Below are 21555 nucleotides of genomic sequence, written 5' to 3'. Positions count from 1 at the left end.
GGAAGTCCATAACTGTGGTTCAGATTTGATTTGCAGGAGCTTGTTCTGTGGTTGAGCTTGCCATAGAAGTGTCCACTGTTCCTTACATACATGGCTTATATAGGATCTGTAGTCAATGTATGGAACGTAGTAATTTGTAGATGTTATGTTGGATGATTGTTTTGCTGCATAATCCGCTTTTTCATTACCTGATATCCCCATGTGTCCTGGGATCCAACAAAAGATGACTACTTGCTGGTGCTCCTGGATATGCATCAGCCGAGATTTTATTATTGCTATTACAGGATGTGTTGGCGAGGAGGAATTTTGCAAGGCTATAAGTGCGCTCTGTGAGTCTGTATATATCACAGTTTTTTGGATGGACAGATGGAGGATATTTTCTAAGGCAAGGTTGATGGCCCATAATTCTGCTGTGTAACTGCTGCATTCAGTGGGCAAGGAAACAGAGATGGTGTTATAGGGAAAGACTGCTGCAGCCCCGACTCCACTTTCAGACTTTGATCCATCAGTGTATACTTTTGTAAAATGTGGATAATTTTGTGTGTGAGCAGTATGAAGTTGCTGTATATTGATATTAGCAAGCGAATGTTTTCCCCAGTTTAGGAAATAGCTGTCACAGGATGCTTTAATAGAATACCATGGAGGATCTGCACTGTTTGAATTTTGGAAGACTTTGTCAAGATGTATATTCCAGGTTTGCGATAATGCTTGCAATCTGATACCAGTAGGTTGAACTGCTCTAGGTTTGTTTCTATAGTGCATAGAGAACTGTGGATCATTAAGTATTGGCCGAATGGGGTGAGTATATACACTTTGAGTTTTGGCAGCATAATTTAGGAGTAACATCTTTCTCCTGAGTCTGAGGGGAGGTTCATGTGTTTCAATATAAAGACTTTGTACTGGCGATGTTCTATAAGCACCTACAGCAATCCTGAGGGCAGAATGTTGAATAGGGGCAAGTCGTGCTAACACGCTTTCCCTAGCAGAATCATACACCGGGGCACCATAATCAAGGCGAGATCTGATTAGGGCTCTATATAAGTGAAGTAAGGTGCAACGATCTGCACCCCACGATGTAGAAGAAATAACTCTTAGTATGTTCATTTTTTTCTGGCAAACAGTCCGTAGATGATTAATGTGTTCTTTAAAGTTCAATTTATTGTCAAAAATCACACCAAGAAGACGAACGTTGTTCACAACAGTGACAGGTTGGTTTCTTAAGTGTATTTCAGGATCTGGATGCATCTTTCGTTTGTTACAAAAGTGAATGACACTAGATTTCTGATAAGATAGTCGGTAACCATTCTGTGTCATCCATAGTTCGATATTATTTATTGATGTTTGAAGTTGCCAACCAATAAAACTCGTGTTTTGTGAACTGCAAGAGACTGTCAGGTCATCGGCATAAAGGTATGAATTCACTGTATTGGGAATAACTTTAGTCAACTGGTTTATTCTTATTGCAAACAAAGTTGCACTAAGAACAGAGCCCTGAGGGACTCCTTCTTCTTGTATAAATGTTTTGGAAAGGACTTGCCGGTAGCGAACTTGAAAGGTCCTCTGCTGTAGGAAATTCTGTATGAAGTAAGGTAAGTGACCTCTCAGATCCAGGGAATGAAGATCTCTCAGTATGCCAAAACGCCAAGTGGTGTCAAAGGCTTTCTCTATATCGAGACATGCCATGACAAGATGCTTATTTTGAATAAATGCATTCCTAATATTTGTTTCTGCTTTGATCATAAGATCCAGTGATGATCGGTTTTTCCTGAAACCAAATTGATTATCAGATATCATGTTTTGGGAATCAAGGTACCATGTCAGTCTACGGTGTATTATTTTTTCTAGGGTTTTACTTAAGCAGCTGGTGAGAGAAATGGGTCTATAATTATTAGGCATAGAGAGATCTTTCCCTGGTTTGGGTATTGCCAGTACAAAAGAGTGACGCCAGGAACTGGGGAATGACTGTTCCATGAAGATGCGATTATAGAATGTCAGAAGGGAAGATAGCGATTTATTATCTAGATGTTGTAGCATTATGTTGTATATTCCATCAGGGCCAGCAGCGCTGTTCCTTGCAGTGGATAGAGCCTCTTGAAGTTCTAGCATAGTGAGTGGTTGATTGTACGGTAGAGACGATTTCGTTCTGAATTTAAGCTGGAATTTTTCAGCTGAAGTCTTAATCTTCTGAAAAGATGGTTCGTATGCCGTTGATTGAGATAACTGTGCAAATACTGCGCCTAGGGCATCTGCAATCTCTGCAGGAGTAGACAGTTCCAGCCCATTCCAGGTGATAAGTGGGGAGGACAATGGGTGAAATTTTCCATTTAATTGTCTGATTTTTTTCCATATAATTCTGACGTCAGTATTTTTATTAATTTCAGTTGCGAATCGAATCCAAGAGTCTTTTTTTGTTTTCTTCCTAATATGTCGGGCCTTAGCTCTAAGTTTTTTGTAGTTTATCAGATTAGCAGTGGTAGGGTATTTGCGGAATAAGTTCCAAGCACGGTTTTTTTCTTTTTTTTGCATTTCTACAGTCCTCATTCCACCAGTAGTTTCTGCTTCTACAGATGCTTGTCTGTGTTTGTGGAATGGCAATAGATGCAGCTACTAGGATCTGTTTTGTAATATGGTTGGCAGCCTTGTCAATTGGATGATATTCAATGGTCTGGTTGTCAAAGGATACGTGGGAAGCATACTTTGTCCAATCTGCCTTAGAAAATTTCCATTTTGTGCTGGTTTCTGAAGTTATGCAGAGTGAAGTTTGTATTTTACAGATTATTGGGTAGTGGTCACTACTGAGTGGATCGTCCAGAGCAGTCCACTCAATACTAGGAAAGAGGATAGGAGAGCAGATGGATAGGTCTATTGCAGAGACTGATCCGGTTGGGAGATGGAAATATGTTGGTGAGCCTGTATTTAATATGGTTAGGTTTTGTCTGTCGACAAGCATTTCAATGAGCTGTCCTCGGGCGTCTATGTTCGGAGATCCCCACAATGGATTGTGTCCATTGAAATCGCCCAGTAAACAGAAAGGGGTTGGCAGCTGCACAATGAGATCTTGAAGTTCTTGAAAGGTACAAGGATAACTGGGTGGCAGATAGATAGAAACTAGTGTTAGGCTAATGCCAATCGCTATTCGCGTGGCAACAGCTTCAATCGTAGTTTGTAGCGGAATGCGTTTACAAGGGACTCGTGAATCTACGAGTATGGCTACCCCTCCATGAGCATTTGTGGTTGTAGGTCTGTCTTGCCGAAAGAGAGTATAATTTTTTATCGAGGGAGACAACTGAGGTGTTAAATATGTCTCTTGTAAGCAGATTCCAATTGGATTATGGTTCATGATTATTTCGTGGATGTCGTCAATATTGCTGCGAAAGCCTCTGCAATTCCATTGTACGATGTTTTTCATTGTTTGGATTTATATGGAATAGCTGCATCTGTCTGTTTTTTGGAAATCTGTTTCAGGCGGTCAGCTTTCATTTTCTCTCTCTTTGAAAAAACAGGTCTGGTTTCTATTTCGTCTTCTGGATGGATTTCCAGAATGGTTTCATTTTCTTCTTGATTGCAAGCCTCATTTGTGTCCATAGCAGAAGAAGATTCAGCATGCTGTTTATTAATGGGGTCAGAATTTTCTCTTTGAGCAGGTCTTACGGAAGCTGAAGTAGCAACAGGTGGTATCGTGACTGGCGTGTTACTAGATCTGGTTGAAGTCTGTTGCTTTGAGGACTGTGGTACTGAAGAGAGTATAGATCGTGCCCATTCAGAAATAGAAATGTTTGGTGGTATTGATGTTTCAGTCTGAACGGATATTGTGTGAAATCTTTTGGTAGCATCAGCATATGTATGTTTTGGTATCACTTGCTGTATTTGTTTCCTTGCTTCTGAAAATGAGACTTTTTTTTCTACCTTGTATTTCTGGATTTTCTTTTCATACTTCCATTGGTCACATGTCTTAGAGAAGGCTGGGTGGTTGCCTTTGCAGTTAGGGCAGAGTGAGGACTGTGATTTGCAATCAGCTTGGGCATGCTCCTTCGAGCCACAGTTAGGGCATACCGCATCACCTCGACAGACTGTTTGGGAGTGTCCGAATTTCTGACATTTATAACATCTTAATGGGTTTGGAATATACGGGCGAATGCGGCAGTTCAGATACCCAGCTTTCACCGATGTTGGTAGGTTTGGTGAACTAAATGTCAGTATGATGTTGCGAGTTGGGATAAGTTCGCCATCCTTCTTCAGCATAATTCTTTTCGCCTGTATGACCTTCTGATCTTGCAATTCATTTACAATTTCCTCCTCTGAGACATTCATTAAGTCCCATTCTGAGATGACACCTTTGGAGGTATTGAGTGTAGCATGTGGTGACACCGTGACTGGAATTCCACCAAATGTGGATATTTTCAGAAGGGAATCAGAGTGTTTGGAGCTGGTGGTCTCAACCAGTAGGTCGCCAGATTTAAGATGTCTCACCATTTTTGGGGAACCTGCTACACTTTCCAGACATTTCTGAATGAGAAATGGAGATAGATTGCCTATGGCTTGATTTGTTAAAGAATGCAAGATCAGAAACGTTGGATGTTCTATTCTGCAAGCATCCGTCTTCAGTCTCTTTCTGATGTTTTTGTCATCATCGGGATGGTGTAAATCCATTGAATTAGGATTTGCTGTCTGGATCGGGGGAAAGTTGTCAAAATCCATGTTTTGCTCCTTTTGGCCCTGGGGGTTTGCTTTACCACCCAGGTTTCCGGCCCCGCCACGGGGAGGCAGGAGCAGTGCCACGAGGTGACCAAGCGGCTGTGTTAGTAGTTAGTACTAATAGAAAAGGAAACAGAAAGGTGATTTTCCTTTCTGGGCTTCTGCCTACTTCCTGTAGTGCGAGAGAGCTACTCTAATATATATAAATTAAGAAAACGGTGTTTGAAACTAAAATATAAACTGATTGCTTAAATTCTCTTTTTAGAAAACGCTTTCAGAGACGCACTATAATCGCTTGGCCACGGAACGCTTGGCACCCGGGGCCCCGGTCGGCCTAGATAACTGCACTACTCATTGTCAAGTACACGACTTACGTGCAATTGCTATCGAGTATCTACTGCCAAATATGACGTCAGTTCTTCAGCCACTTGAATAAGGTGTAATCCAGAGTTTTAAGAAAAACTACCAAAGAATGCTATTAAACGAAATTGTGCTTTGTCTTGAAAGCAAAATTCAATGTGAAATCGACATCCTGCAGGCAATGTATTTCAGCGTGGGATGAAATTGATGAAAAAGTGATTGGCAACTGCTTTAAACGTGCTGGATTTATCGCCTTTAGCATAGTAGAGGCACATGATGCAAGAAAGCAAGCTTATACAGCATCAGCCAAAAAAAAAAAAAAATTTCGCTGATAAATTTATTCCAAATGTTTGTCTAGTTCTGCCTTGAATTTATTTAAGCTATCAACTTCCACAACAGATGGAAGTTTGTTCTAGCAATCAACTACCTGCTGGCTAAAGGCACTTCCACACATCTATTCTACAACTGTCTCTTCTCAGTTTGAATCTATGCCACCTCAGGTTTGTAATCTCAGCAAGAGTAGAATCCCATCTGCATTGAGCCTGCTCAATCCATTCAAGGCCTTATACAACCCAATCAGATTGCCTTACAGGTGTCTAGTCTCCAGAAGCTGCAATTTGCATAACTTAAGCCTTTCTTCATAAGAGAACCCCTTTCTTCCCTTCACAAGTCTTGTTGCCCTTCTCTGTGCTAATTCTACATTCTGCCTAAAATGAGGCTTCCAGACCTGTATGCAGTTCTTGAGGTGTGGCCTGACCATTGCCTTACACAAGGGATAATCACCTCCTTATGAGGCAAGCAAAGGCAGATTACGAGAAATCTTTGGCAAAGAATGCTAAGAAAAACAGCAAGGATTTCTTTACTTTTATAAACTCTAAAAGGAAGGGGATGAATCATATTGATCCACTTGATATCGATTGTTTGACTGTTGATGATCCTGCTCAGATAGGAAACAAACTGAATGAGTTGCATCTACATTCACACGAGGAGTTAAGGAAGGAAAATGGCAGAAGTTTATCAAATTGTAAAAGGGTGCTTAATGATTTTGTAATAACTGAGAGCAAAGTGGAGGAGAAATTGTTGAAGTTAACAATAAGAAAGGCACCTGGGGCAGATAGGATCTATCCAGTTATATTAAAAGAGGTGGCAAAGGAACTAAGCAAACCATTAGTTCTAAATATGAGAGCATCTTTGGACTCAGGGTAAGTCCCCACGGAGTGGAGATGTACAAATGTATCCAATTCACAAAAGGGAGATCGAAGGGTGACACGAGTAATTACAGACCAGTTAGTTTAACTTTTGTTCTGGGTAAAATAACTGAGTCACTGGTTAAAGATGCATTGCAGGATCATCTAGACAAGTCTGCAGCAATAATTTAGTTACAGTATGGATTTTTTAAGGGAAAGTCTTGCCTGACAAATTTAATTGGATATTATGATGTGGTTACAAAGGAACTGGATGAAAAAATAATTTTTATATCATATACTTGGATTTCAGGAAAGCTTTTGACACTGTTGAGCATGGAAGACTACTGTACAAATTGGAGCAGAATGGTATTAAGGGTTGTTGTTGTTGTTGTTTTTGGTTTTTAGGAGCATTAGCAACTAAGGCCATATTGCTCCGGGATATGCGGTGGTCATTCCCTGACCTTTCCGCATCCTTCATATTTGGTGGCGACGGGCTCGAACCCCGGTCTAATCAAGAAGCGTGTGCTATGCACTGCTGCTCCTTCCCACCTGGCTACGGAGGCGCCTAGGTATTAAGGGTAAGTTGCTACAATGGATAAAAGGTTTTTTTGAGTGGGAGAAGACAGAGTAGTATCAATGGCAGCTGCTCTTCATGGACTAATGTTATTAGTGGAGTCCCACAGAGTTCGGTGTTGGGCCCACTGTTGTTTTGTATATTTATCAATAATATTAATGAAGGTATATCAGGCTTAGTATCGAAGTTTGCAGGTGATACAAAGGTTGGCAGGGTTGTTAATGACAGTAATGGCAGTGTGCTACTGCAACAAGATCTAGAAAATTTGGGCAGATGGGCTGAGAAGTGGCAAGTGAAGTTTAACGTTAACAAATGCAAAGTACTACATATGGGTAGAAGTAACCCCAGAGGAATGTACCAACTGTGTGGTAGTACACTTAAATTGGTAGAAAATGAAAAAGACCTGGGAGTATGTTCAGGCAGATATGAAGTTTTCTGAGCAATGCAGGTCATGGGGTTTTGTCAATGATATACAGGAATTTTGCTAGCAAGGAAAAGGAGGTGATTGAGTACAAGTCTGGAGGCCTTATTTTAGGAAGGATGGAAATTTGCGTGAGTGTGTATAGAGAAGGGCAACGAGATTGGTGAGGGGAATGAAGGGATCCTCTTACCAAGAGAGGCTTAAGTTCTACAAATTGCAGTGGCTGGAGACTAGGCACCTGCAAGGTGATTTCATTGATGTGTATAAGGCCTTGAATGGGTTGAGCACACTAATGGGATTCTTCCACTTGCTCGGATTAGGAACCTAAGGGGGCATAAATTCAAATTGAGGATAGACAGTTGAAGAATAGATGTGCAGAAATTTTCCTTTAGCCAGTGGGTGGTTAATTGATGGAACAAACTTCTGTCTGTCGTTGTGGAAGTTGATAGCTTAAATAAATTAGAGGAACTGGACTAACTTTTAGAGGGAATGGTTGTGTGAATTTTTTTTTTTTTTCATATGCTTGCTTTCTTGCATCACATGCCTCCATTACTATTACTATTATCCCTACTTGCAAAATTCTTGTATATCATTGACAAGATCTCATGACCTACTCTGGCAGCCTGTCTGCACTGTCCGAAAACTTCATATCTGACACACTTCATATCTTCACAATTACCCGCAGGTCTGTTTCATTCTCCAATACCCTGAGTGCAACACCACCCAGTTGGTAAATTTCTTTGAGGTTACTGCTACCTATATGCAGTACTTTACATTTGTCAATGTTAAATTTCAGTTGCCACTTCTCAGCCCATCTATCAAACTTTTCCGGATCCTGTTGCAGCAGCATGCTGTCATTATTATTATTATTATTATTATTATTATTATTATCAGTTTATTAACCACAAGAAACTGTGGGTCACCCCTGGATGGCAGTGTGCCAGGAGGGTGAGAGATTTACATACTGAGGTGCGAGGAACCACATGTACAATGTACAAGAGTACATGCGTGCTCGACCCGAGATATTTACATAATTGAACATACATACGCTTCAAATAAAACCAAGTTTATAGCAATAGACATCAGAATTTAAAAAATAAAATAATAAAAAATAAAAATATGAAAATAAAAAATAAATAAATAATAAAAAAAAAATGCAGAAGGCAATAAGTTCAGGTTTAGGTGATCGTCACAGGTTCAATAGTTGGTAACAGTTCTTGAGGCATTCCTTTCTGCAGAGCTTGTCCTCACAGAACTTATCAGGGTTGATGCCCAGTTTATTGTAGATTTGGAGGCAGTTGGCCGGAAACATGCCCCTAAGGGAATCAATGTTTGTGAGTGTAAACCGGAGGGAATGGCGGGAGTCGTGGTGTTCACCTCTTGTCTTCTTTGGGCCAGAGATTAACGGGGATACTGATGGAGCATCTATTCGGCCTGTGATAAGCCGAGCTAGCATGAGTACATTTCTTGTTGTAATGAGAAGTCTCCAGGGAGTGGTCCCTAGATTAGCTTGGAGGATGGATCTAGAGATAGTAAAAGGGTGACCTACCACCCTGTTCATCCATCTTAGCAACCAATATTCCAGACTGAGGTACTTTTTTTAGGTGGAAGGCAGGAGCAGATGACCAAATTTCAGATGCATAGAGAGGGATAGGGGTAATGCACCTCAGAATGTATCAACAAAGCAGCGCTGGTTGATGCACACCAACGAGCTCATGACACACTGCCCAAAGTGCCAAATACGTCTTCTGTCTCATCCTTGTCAGGATGAGACAGAAGAGGCTGAAAGGGGAGTCCAACATCCCAGGTGAGGCCTAGGTCTGTGTGGGAAGTTACCTTTTGCACCCTTTCCCCGCCAACGAAGATTTGAACAAATTTTAACTCTTTTTTTTTTTTTTTTGTTTTTTTTTTGGTTATCGGTAGTTGAGCAGATTTGGAAGGGTTCAGATGCAACCCAATTATGACTAGATAGTTTTCCAATTTCATTATCTGTGTAGAGTCCTGTTGGTTTCCTTTCATTGTCCCTTTCATTATCTGTGTAGAGTCCTAATATCCAGGATCTGATCAGGATGGTTTGAACTCACGTAGAACTTCAGATCATCGGCATAAGAGACAAAGTTAGGATTACATGCTAGGAAAGGTTCCAAAACTGCTGTGAAGAGAATTGTTGAAAGCACACTCCCTTGCGGGATGCCTCTTGTGACATCGAAAGTTATCTGGATATCGCTGACAGTAACAGACAGATGTCTGAGAAGTAGGATGGACTTCAAGATTTGTAGCAAGGTATCTGCCAGACCGAAGTAGTGCTTCAGAATAGTAAAGAGAGTTGGTAGGTATATTCTGTAGTAGGCGGATTTAATGTCCAGGAAGATGATGTTAATCTGGGATTTGTTATTGATGGCCTGTTGGATTCTGAAGATAGTATCTAGAAGATTTGTAGTTGTTGATCTCTTGTGCAGAATGGTATGAAGGTACTCGAGCCTGTGACCAAAGCAGTTCTGGGCAATTGTTGGCTGAATCGCTTTTTCAAAGATTTTAAGTAAAGAGCAACTGATGGAAATTGGTCACAGATCTTATGGAGATTTAGGTTTCCTAATCTTTGGAATGGGCTTGACATCGTAAGATCTCGAAATTGATGGAACTCTTCCAGATTGTAAGATTCGTCTGAAAATGTGGAGTAGAAGGTCAACAATGTACGTGCTGCATATTTTTACTATGAATAATGGGAAACCGTCTGGTCCTACAGTAGTTTGTTAGGTAATTTGTTGATGACATCAACAGGGTCTCCCTAGATATTTCTATATCATTCATCTGTGCCCTAGGTAACCAGTCCTCCTGTAAGGGAGGGGAACCTGGATCTGGAAAATTTGCCTGCAGGAGGTTGCACTGTACCCATTCCTGGACAAGCTTTTGATCAATGATATGATGATTTGTCTGGTGTGATAGAATCCTTCTATCCCTCTTCAACCTATCAAGAACAGCTTGGTTTAGGACTTGTCTTTTCTTTTTTAGGGAGTAAGCTCTTTCTTTCTTAACTACAGTGAGGTCTGAGGAAAGTTGAGATTTCTGCCATTTCCTTTTGCTTACTGATGAAGGCCAACTTGGTTTCCTTATTAAAACACCGATTCAACTGGCTACAAATCCTAACTTTCTTGGATGAACCACGGAGTGCAATTAACTTCAATTGTTTGGACAAGGCCATAGTGGCATCCTCTATCGACCCAGAATAGAGGCATCCCCAGTCAAATCTGCTCAAGCACTGTAAAATGATGTCTGGCTTGAGATTTTTAGTAAAGAAGGCAACCCTAGGCAGTTCAGCAGCATACTCATCAGGTAACTCAGGGGAATTGTCATGCATGGATAACTGGCATGCAATTGGCAGGTGATCCGATTGAAATTAGAAATTGCTAGGCAGGAGCTTGATGTCTGGTAGGTTATGGAATATTAGGTCGAGCACTTGGCCTCCTCAAGTAGCCGGCGCTAAGAACTGTGTAAGGTCAAAGGTCCAAAGAGTGACCTCAAGGCTCACAAGAGCATCTTCATGCTTAGGGATCGGCAAGTTGAAATCACCTGCAACTACAGTTGGAGTTCTAGGTACTAAATTTGTTGCCAACCAGGTGAGCAGCTCAGATCTAGAGTCTTCATTGTGATCTGGGGGGGATGTAAACCAGCACTGAATTTGAATAAGAGGCCTCCTCAGCGTTGTACAGATTGCATCAAAGGTGTTCGACTGGCTGACTTTTGTCCTTGTTGGCTGAAAACAACCGTTTAAAAAAAAGTTTCGAAAACAACCGCTAATATCTTTTTAAATGCATCACCAAAATAAGTGAATCCACTATATAGTTAAAAATCTGAGACACTGCCAGGACTAACAGAGAACTAATGAGATCATTAAAAGACAATCCATAAAAAGCGGCAGATAAGTTGAACAGTTACTATGTAACAATCTTTATGGCTGAGATCATATTTCAACCAGGAGTAAATAGTAAAGATAAGTCAGCCTGTTGTAAAATAAAGTGTATAATGATTTAGTTTGAGAAATATATGCTCACATTGCATTCTGCATTTCTGTCTATAATGCTGGAGGGATAATGTAGCTCCCTCCTGTGATAGTAGCAGAGCTTAAGCATTAAGCTCTTTAGAAACAACTGCATTACCCATGAGTCGACCTAAAGTAACTAACATCATTTTTAATTGATTTGATTTGGGTTTTTTATGGCACAATGGGGACTAAGGCCATGATGCACCAAGTCCAATTTTTTTTTTTTTTTTTAAATTGAATAGCATCATGTGGTACGTGAATCTATTATTCATTAAAAACTCAAACATTGAGACTATGAGTTTTTCAAACAAATGCAATAACTGCATTGAGCGAGTACTCCACTTCCTTACTTGCGTAATGCATTATTAGCCATATGGTGCAAGGAAACCTGAGGCTTATACTGCACCAGCAAAAAAAAATTTCTGATTTACCCAGAGAGAGAGAGAGAGAGAGAGAGAGAGAGAGAGAGAGAGAGAGAGAGAGAGAAGAAGGGAATTGCCAAGAAAGAGAAGAATAATGATATCCAGCTCAGGACCCTGGATGTGCCAAGCCCATACTCACCAGATGTGAGCCCCTGGAGTTATTGGGCCTATGCTGCCTACCAATTAGAGGTTTTATTATCACATGATGGGGATTCCTTATCCCCATTAACAAATTTCCTGTATATCATTGACAAAACCCCACAAGCTGTGCTGGGAGCCTGTCTGCACTGCACAGAGAATATCATATCTGACTGCACATAGGAGGTTAATGTAGTTGTTTTTAAAGAAATATCGAATAAAATGCGAGAGTTATTTCTCAAACTACTCAATACCTGCACAGAAATAGTACCCTGTTTCTTTACTTGTTTAGTATACAATGATCTCTGACAAATAGCTATGAGAAAAGCTGCTAAGACCAAAGGAGTATAATGCTCTGGGGGCAGTGGCATACATTAATTAGCCATTTATTAGGTACACCTAACCTTTTCACAAAATGGAGTGCTCTATCAAAACAACATTTCATGTTTGTACATTGTGATAAATAGCAGGTAAGCAGATATGTAGGGATACTGTATGTGTGTAATTCAGTGCAAGAATGGGCAAGATGAAAGATTTAAGGAACACTGAATATGGCATATGGTAGTCAGAGTGAGATGATCGAACTGGACTAATTGAAATTGGTCCGATAACAAATAACCTCCACCAATGGCATTACACTGCACAAGTCTTGCCATCTGTAGGCTGACAAGACATGTGCATGATAACAGAAAGGTTACGCTCAGTCAAATAACAACCAGTGCAATAGTGGTAACAAAAGAGGCATTTCAGAACACAACTTATACCTTGTCGCTATGGGGGTATCAGAGCCAAAAAATGAACTGGGTTACAATTCTGTCATCAGAAAACAAGAGGGTGTGGTTACAGTGGGCTCAGGAACATCAACACTAGAGAGTGGAGGATTGTAAAAACATTGTCTTGTATGAGGAATCCTGGTTCCTACCATTTCATGGTCTTGGGAGGACAGAATAATGTAAAAATAGCATGCATCATCATTCATCCTGCCAGATGTCAACAATGCAGGATGGTAGTGGTGGGGGAAAGTTTTTGTAGTGTAAAAATGATACCAATGGGACAAAACATTTATTTGGATGCTACAGGTTATCTGGAAATTGTTTCTGACCAGGCACATTCTTTCATGGCTGTAGTGTATCCATCTGTGAATGGGTTCTTCCAATAGAATCCATCTGCCATAAGATGGAACAGATTTCAGGAATATGAGAGTGAATTCAACCTACTATGGTGGCCTCCACTTTACCATATCTTAATCCGACTAACCACCTGTGGGAAGTAACTGAGTCAGCATGGACTAGTACATCCACATGGGACACTTCTGACACCTCACTGAGTCCATGCCACAAAAAAAAAAAAAAAAAAACCACAAAACCCAGGCATTTCTGAGAGCTGGTGAGTGTAACCTTCTTGCTGGTCGCGTGCACCTAAAAAGTGGCCATTCAGTGTATACTGAATTACAATTAAAAAAAAAAAACAGACAGCATGTGAGTTTCTGAAAACATTAGTAGTACCAACATTAGTAATAATAGTAGAAATAGAGGTATGTGATGCAAAAAAGCAAGCGTATAAGCTTCTGCAGCACCAGCCAAAAAATAAAAATAAAATAAAATAAATTTTCACACAACCATTCCCTCTAAATGTTTGTTGGTCCAGTTCCTCCTTGAATTTATTTACGCTATCAACTTCCACAATGACAGATGGAAGTTTGTTCCAGCAATTAACCACCCGCTGGCTAAAGGCAAATTTCTGCACATCTATTCTACAACTGTCTTTCCTCAATTTGAATTTAGCATTAGTAGAGGCATATGATGCAAGAAAGCAAGCTTAGACAGCATCAGCCAAACAAAACCTTCCCATTTCACCCTTGAATGTATGCCACCTCAGGTTAGAAATCTGGGCATGTGGAAGAATCCCATCAGAATTCAGCATGTTCAACTGACTCAAGGCCTTACACACCTCAATCAGATCACCTCGCAGGTGCCTAGTCTGCAGCCGTTGCAATTTGCAGAACTTAACCTTTCTTGGAAAGAGGACCTCTTAACTCCCATCACCAATCTTGTTGCCCTTCTCTATATCCTCCCCAAAATGAGGCCTCCAGACCTGTACACAGTACTCAAGCCATGGAGTGACCATTGCCTTATACAAAGGGATAATCACCTCCTTGTCTCTGCTAGCAAAATTCCTGTATATCATTGACAATAACCCATGACCTGGTCTGGCAACCTGTCTGCATTGCTCAGAAAACATCATATCTGACTGCACAATCACTCCCAGGTCTTTTTCATTTTCTACCACCCTCACCCTAAGTGCAGTACCACACAGTTGGTACATTCCTCTGGGGTTACTTCTACCCATATGCAGTCATTTGCATTTGTCAATGTTAAACTTCAGTTGCCACTTCTCAGCCAATCTACCCAAATTTTCTAGATCCTGTTGCAGTAGCACACTGCCATTACTGTCATTAACAACCCTACCAACCTTTATATCATCTGCAAACTTCGATACTAAACCTGATACACCTTCATCAATATCACTGAATAATATACAAAACAACAGTGGGCCTAACACTGAACACTGTGGAACTCCACTAATAACATTAGTCCATGAACAGCAGCGTCCACTGATTACCACTCTGTCTTCTGCCACTCAACCACTCTTTTATTCATTGTAGCAACTTACCCTTAATACCATACTGCTCAATTTGTACAGTAATCTTCCATGCGCAACAGTGTCAAAAGCTTTCCTGAAATACAAGTATATGATATCAAAATTATTTTTTGCATCTAGTTCCTTTGTAACCACATCATAATATGCAATCAAATTTATCAGACAAGACTTTCTCTTAACAAACCCATGCTGTGTCTGAATTATTGCTGCAGTCTTGTCTAGATGATCCTGCAATGCATCTTTAACCAGTGACTCCATTATTTTACCTGGAACAGAAGTTAAACTAATTGGGGATAACTGTAATCACTCGTGTCACCCTTAGAGCCCCATTTGTGAATTGGGGATACATTTGCACATCTCCAGTCCATGGGAATTTCCCCCGAGTCCAAGGATGCTCTCATAATTATGGCTAAGGGTTTGCTTAGTTCCTTTGCTGCCTCCTTTAATAGAACTGGATAGATTCCATCAACTCCAGGTGCCTTTCTTATGTTAAACATCAACAATTTCTCCTCCACTTTGTTCTCAGTACGCAGTACTCAAGAGAATTGTTAGTTGTTAGCAGTATCAACATTAGCAGTATCTTTTGGACTGAAGAAGCACTCATTTCTCTAAATCATAAAGGAGAACCAAAAGATGATGGGAAACTAGAGATTACGGAGTCTGATTTCATGATCAGCAAGATCATAGTGTCTTTTGCTAAATATACAGTACAGTATTCTTCAATAAGAGTAGTTCTAAAGGAATCATAACATGAGTTCATGAAAGCGTCTTGCCTGATTAATTATTATGGTGAGGTCATGAAAGAGACACAAGAAATAAATAATGGCTTGATATAACCAAATCGTTATGATATAACCAAATTATGAGTAATGTTAGAAAATGGTAAAATTCAGAGATGGCTCTAATTTTTATCTTTTCAACTTATGCTGGTGTTTAGCATGGGTCTGTTCTTTCTCTCACTCTTTTCCAATCAATGTGAATCTTTTCACATTGATTGGAAATTCCACCCATAGTTCTATTAATGACAGCACACTAAATTCCATGTTCCAGTTTGAGAAACTCTACTCTGTCTACAGATGCCTTAAATGCTGATCTCTACGTAATTTCCAATGGGCAGAGTAAACCTGATTAACTTCAATCTGTCTAAAACTTAGTCCAGTCTCATTTCTTGGGGGGGGGGGGGAAGATTTGCTGCTTCCATACTCATCTTTGATAATACTCAAATTTCTAGACAACACTGCATATCTTTATTGGGGATAACTAATTCCAACCTTTCTTATCATAAGTATATCACAACTACTGCTTCCCATGTGTAAAAGAAACTAGGTTTTACACATGGTTATTATTTTTCTTCTGAACAGATTAACAATTAGAATTCAGGGGATACCTGGTTACTGGGCAATGCGATGCTGTCACCCCTCTCGCTAGTGGAAGAACCCACCGCTTAGCAGGTATATAGGTACATTGCATTCATGTAGATGGATACAGAGTCAGTATGGATAAATGTGAGCTAACTGACTTTGAAAGAGGAATGATAGTGGGTGCCCAATGCATGGGTCACTATTGTGAAGGTGGTATAGAAATTTCACTATCCCCATTCGACAGCTGAGGCTCTACGTCTCAACTGGGCGAAAGAGCATTGGCACTGGACCTTATGGATGATTGGAGATGGGTCTCCTGGTCCAATGAGTCCTGTTTCCAGATATTTCGAGTGGACTGTAAGGTGTATATCTGGCAGAAACACCACATGAAGTTATGCACACGTCATGTCAACAAGGAACTGTTCAGGCAGGTAGATGGTTGGTAATGGTCTGGGGCATGTTCAACTGGCACAGGTTATTGCCCTATGAGTGAATGTTGACCATCTGCATCCCTTCATAGTCAACATGCACTCACAGGGCAATGGACTCTTCCAGCACGACAGTGTGCCTCCCCACAGAGCTGTGGTGACTAGAACGTGGTTTGAAGAGCATTCTGCAAATTTTACCACCACGGAATGGCCTCCCCGTTCACTGGACATGAACCCTGTGGAGCATCTTTGGGATGTTGTGGAAAGGTCCGTTTGAGCTTTGGATCCTCCACACAGGAATGCAACGGAATTACGGACAGTGGTGCAGCAAGCATGGATGGAAATACCTGTGGAACTAGTGGACTCAATGCTTCACCGTGCTTCACCTTATCTGGGCAAAAAGTGCACCTATCTGTTACTAAGTAGGTATCCCATGATTTCTGTCCACTCAGTGTACAATGGTATATTGTTTGCTAATCTAGAATGCTGTTCCCAAAACTTTTCTTAAGCTGCTCAACTATTCAAAAGAGAAGCAGTCAGATGAATTAATGACCTGTCTTTTACGAACCTTCACCACTTTCTATCTCACAAACATTCATTTCTGCTGAATGTTCTGTGAGATAGTGAACAGGGTCTCTTCCAAACCAGTCTGAACACATGTTTCAAGTAAATAACAACCATTTGCTGTTCAACTCCAAGCTCAGAGATCCCAAGTTTTCCTCTTTACTTGTGTTCTTTGGAACAACCTTCCTCTGCACATATTTCTCAAAAATTACCACCAATAGAAATTCAAGTCCAATGATGCCAACACTATCTTTTGCCTTTTCAACCATCAACCATACAAGATACTGAAGTACTACAGGTTCTTGCATGTTCATGTTGAGGATCACCATATAAAAAATACATCAACCACTTCAGTACTTTTCAGTAGCTGAAAACAATTTTTTCCATTTATCAGCAATAGAATCATGAACACATTTGCCATTCATATCATGTGGGGCAACGTGGTTTCACCTTTTTCTAATGTTAAAAATATACTTTTGCTACTTTTTTTGTGCGCTTAGCTGAAGATTGCCATGATCAGTCTTAGCACGCTTACTCCAATGAGTAACCTGATTACAGACTAATTTAGGCTTACTGTAGAATTTTTTGTTCCTTAACAATTTATAATTATCCAATTCAATTTTCTTCTCTATCCACTGAGCTCACCAGTTCATCTGTATAATAATTAGTATAAAAAGTTTAATAGCCTCAAAAATTACTTCCCTGAACACTTCCTATTTGGCATTGTGCATTTATTAGAATTGATAGCTGATCCCACTGTTCAGTGGGATCAGCTATCAATTGTAATCACTTTTGAAAAGTGATTACAATCAGCTATTGTAATCACTTTTTAAAATCCCTTCCTTTTACCCATAATGTCCATACATATGTGTGTGTTCAATGAGAGATTTGCATCTTTTGAAGGCTGAAAAATCTGGAAATTCATGAGGAAAATACATTATTATCTCTACCCAAGACTGCTGAATACAATCCTGATTGAAATGTATTTTAAGACCTCCTCCAGTCTAGGCTGCTCATAAATATTGTACATTGATGACATGATGTATTTGTCAGTTTATTGCTGTTGTTGAAGTGGGATTTATTGGCGCAAGGGCTGCTATGGCCAAAATGCACCTATAACTTAAGATTGTTGGTCAATATATATGAAAGGAATTGTTCTAGAAGTGACTGTATACGTTTATCATTTTTAAGTATTTAAACAGTTCTGGTAGATTGGCGTCATCTCCAAGTATATGAGCTAGTTGCAAGGATTTTTGTGAGTTGATTAAAGATCTGAAACATTCAATTCTAGCTGAACCATAGTGTGCACATTCAATAATAATATGTTTCACTGTAAGAATGGAACTACAATGCGAGCAGAGGGGAGGCTCTTCTCCTAGCAGTAAAAAAAGGTGCGTTAGGTGCGTATGACCAATTCGTGCTCTTGCAAGCCCGACCTCTTCATGCCTGGTTAATCAGGAACTAGATCTCCATAGCTGTGGTTTTCGTTTTATTTCAAGAAGTTTGTTTGATATCTGATTATGCCACTTTTCAGACTACATCTCTGTACATGTCCTCCGTATGATTGGCTTGTAATCAGAAAAAGGAACTGGGATGGGATCAGAGCAAGCAGGGTGTTTTGCTGCTTTGTCTGCATGCTCGTTTCCTGGAATTCCGACGTGGCTGGGTATCCAGCAGAACGTGACAGTCAGCTTATTTTTATTGAGGTGATATAATTGTGATCTGATTTGTGTGAGAAGTGGATGGGAATTTTGTGGTTTTTCCTGTAGGGCATTCATTGCACTTAAAGAGTCTGTGTATATTATGACCTGGATATTTAAAAGATCATTAAGGAGATTTAGAGCCATTTTGATTGCATATAATTCGGCAGTAAATACACTGCATTCACATGGTAATTGTACAGAAACAGTGGATGTAGGACTGATTACTGCAGCTCCCACGGATATATCAGTCTTGGATCCGTCTGTGTATATATGAAGACTGTGAGCATTGGTCAATGCATGGTTCGCATGTAACTGTCTAAGATTGTGATTTGATAGGGAGTGTTTTCCCCACTGTAGAAAATAGTTATCGCAAAGAGGTATATACATTGCCCATGGTGCTTGTACTACATCTGCAGCTTGAGAGATGTTTCCTAGACAGATGTTCCAATTTTTGGTTAGCTCTTGTAGCCGGATACCAGCAGGTTTGTTTTCATTGGGTTTATTTTTATACAAATTTTCCCACTGAAGTTCAAACAGATATGTCCAGATGGGGTGAGAAGGGAGGCTATGTAGTTTGGCTGCATAGTTAAGGAGCAATACTTTTCTCCTAAGATGTAGTGGTGGTTCATTGGCGTCTATATACAAACTTTGCACTGGGGAGGTCTTAAAGGCTCCTAAAGCAATCCTCAGAGCACTATGCTGGACTGGATTGAGCCGGGCTAGTACTGGTCTTATGCGCAGAGTCATAAACTGGGGCTCCATAATCTAGTCAAGATCTTATTAAAGTACGATATAAGTGTAAGAGTGTGAAGCGATCGGCTCCCCATGTCATAGAAGAGATAACTTTGAGAATATTCAACTTTCTCATGCCCTGAGTTCTCATTTGCATTATATGTGCCTGAAAGGTAAGTTTAGTGTCCAGTACTAAACCCAAGAACCGGATATTGTTGCTAAGTGGTATTAGTTGGGCTCCTAACCTTAGCTCAGGATCTCGATGAAGCTGTCGCTTTTTACAAAAGTGAATAGCAGTTGTTTTTGTTCTGGATAGGCGATAGCCATTGTGGGATGCCCATGACTCTATTTTGTTTATTGAGAGTTGCAGTTGGCGTTCAATGGAGCGCATATTTAGTGAATGGCAGGATATCGTAAGGTCGTCTGCGTATAGATAAGTGTCGACATTAAGCGGAATATTATCTGTTGCATTGTTCAGCCTAACTGCAAAGAGTGTTGCACTAAGAACTGATCCTTGTGGGACCCCTTCTTCCTGAACAACCTTTTGGGACAGTGTATTGCGATAACGCGCCTGAAATGTTCTATTTTGGAGAAAGCTCTGTATGATTAGTGGTAGCTGGCCCCGAAGTCCTGTGGCATAGAGATTTTGAAGTATGCCATAATGCCAGGTTGTATCAAAGGCTTTTTCAATGTCCAGGCAGACCATGACGAGATGTTCTCTACAGATAAAAGCATTCCGTATGTTGGATTCTGCCTTGATCATAAGATCTAGAGTTGATCGATTTTTCCTAAAGCCATATTGATTCTTGTCCATTACTGAATAAAATTCTAGAAACCAGACTAATCAAGCATGAATCATTTTTTCCATTATCTTACCAAGGCAACTGCTGAGACATATTGGCCGATAGTTTTGTGGTTCTTGTCAGTTTATTGTAGGTCCACAATTGACTAATGAACGAGTCTCATTATACTAGTTGCACTTGATGGGCAACCGGGGGGGAATCCCACTAGGTGCCCCGCAGCTAAATTGCCAGAGGAACAACATTTCAACATACCGCAACACTACACTTATGCAAACTCATACATAACACTTTACATTTCTGGTCTCTACAGTCTGTACCTCTTCACAGTGATATAAATGCAGAGTTGGGGGGAAACCCCTGGTGCCGCTTGACCCTAAACACTTTACACTCTACACTTTGTATTGGTTGCACTACCTGTAAGCTATTGCTTGTTGACAATGTTCCCTGTTAATAATTACACTTATAAATTTGCAATTAATTTACTTTTCTAGTAAGTATTAATTTCAAGTATGTAATCAAAAAATACTGAGAATTAGTAAGCTATCTAGAAGAAAGAATACCTAATTCTAGTATAATAATGTCTACTTTTGAAAATACTTAATTACAATTGCGATAATAGTCTTGATCATGTCAAAGATATTTTAATATTAAAAGACAGCTTACCTTTTTGGTACATTGGAACACATGCCAAAAGTAAACCTTGCCATCAAATCTATACAGGTCTCCATAAGTTCAGTATGTAGTGTCGCCATTGCATTATCAATAGGCACACGGATATCACTGGAAGAAGGTGGAGGAGTTAGACTGGATACTCGAAACTGGGATTCTTGCCTTCAGGGGAGGGAAACGTTTAAAAAAAGGAGGGGGGGGACAAGGATAGAAAATAAGACGAAGGGAAAAGAATGAACAAAATGGCATAGAAAATGAGAAAAAATAAACTGAAAGGTTATTAGAGAAATAAAATAGAATTTATCAGGCAGGTAGAAAGACTGGAGTATTAATAGAAACTGGGATTTTCTAATAACAGGCTGAAGAAAGAAGAGAGTTACAACATAAAATTAATAACAATATCAGCTTTTGCACTTTTGCTGATCATACACATACCAGCCAAACAATTATCCATGCTCTTTGAACTGCAACAGCCTATCTGTAGCTATTAGGCAGTCAAACTTGTATGAAGGTAAATTTCTTAGTGTGGCACAGCTATTTAAACAATGATAGTTGCTGAGCTATCTAAACAGCACAGTTTACAAGAGGCCTAGTCTTGCAGCCCTGCAGTATCAATGTGGAAATGGGCCTACAGTGAGTTGCAGGAACAGCTGTAATCACAAGGTGTTCTTACAGGGATGAGACAAAGCATTGTATTCTCTGCATCCAAGAACAGGGCAATGTCTACCCAAGGCATAAGACAGACACTGTATGAAACAGAGTTTGACATCTACTACTCAGTTCAATTGCTAACAG

At 40.1% G+C, this 21555-nt stretch overlaps 1 protein-coding gene across 2 annotated transcripts in view; it reads right to left on the bottom strand.

Moving 5' to 3' along the window:
- gig (TSC complex subunit tuberin) overlaps nt 1-21555 on the bottom strand; it is a 613633-nt gene that overhangs the window by 183120 nt on the left and 408958 nt on the right. The window contains exon 27 of one of the 2 annotated variants that reach the window (XM_090372592.1): nt 20755-20922. In XM_090372592.1, the coding sequence (XP_090228718.1) occupies nt 20755-20922 (168 nt within the window). The remainder of the gene's footprint in view (nt 1-20754; nt 20923-21555) is intronic. The other variant, XM_090372593.1, reaches the window with a different exon arrangement.

This window comes from Mastigoproctus giganteus, chromosome 4, assembly GCF_048544385.1.
Source record: "Mastigoproctus giganteus isolate SK-2022 chromosome 4, ASM4854438v1, whole genome shotgun sequence".
Lineage (NCBI taxonomy): Eukaryota > Metazoa > Arthropoda > Arachnida > Uropygi > Thelyphonidae > Mastigoproctus > Mastigoproctus giganteus.
Note: the sequence above shows the minus strand (reverse complement) of the source record. Positions and strands in the feature narration are given on the sequence as shown.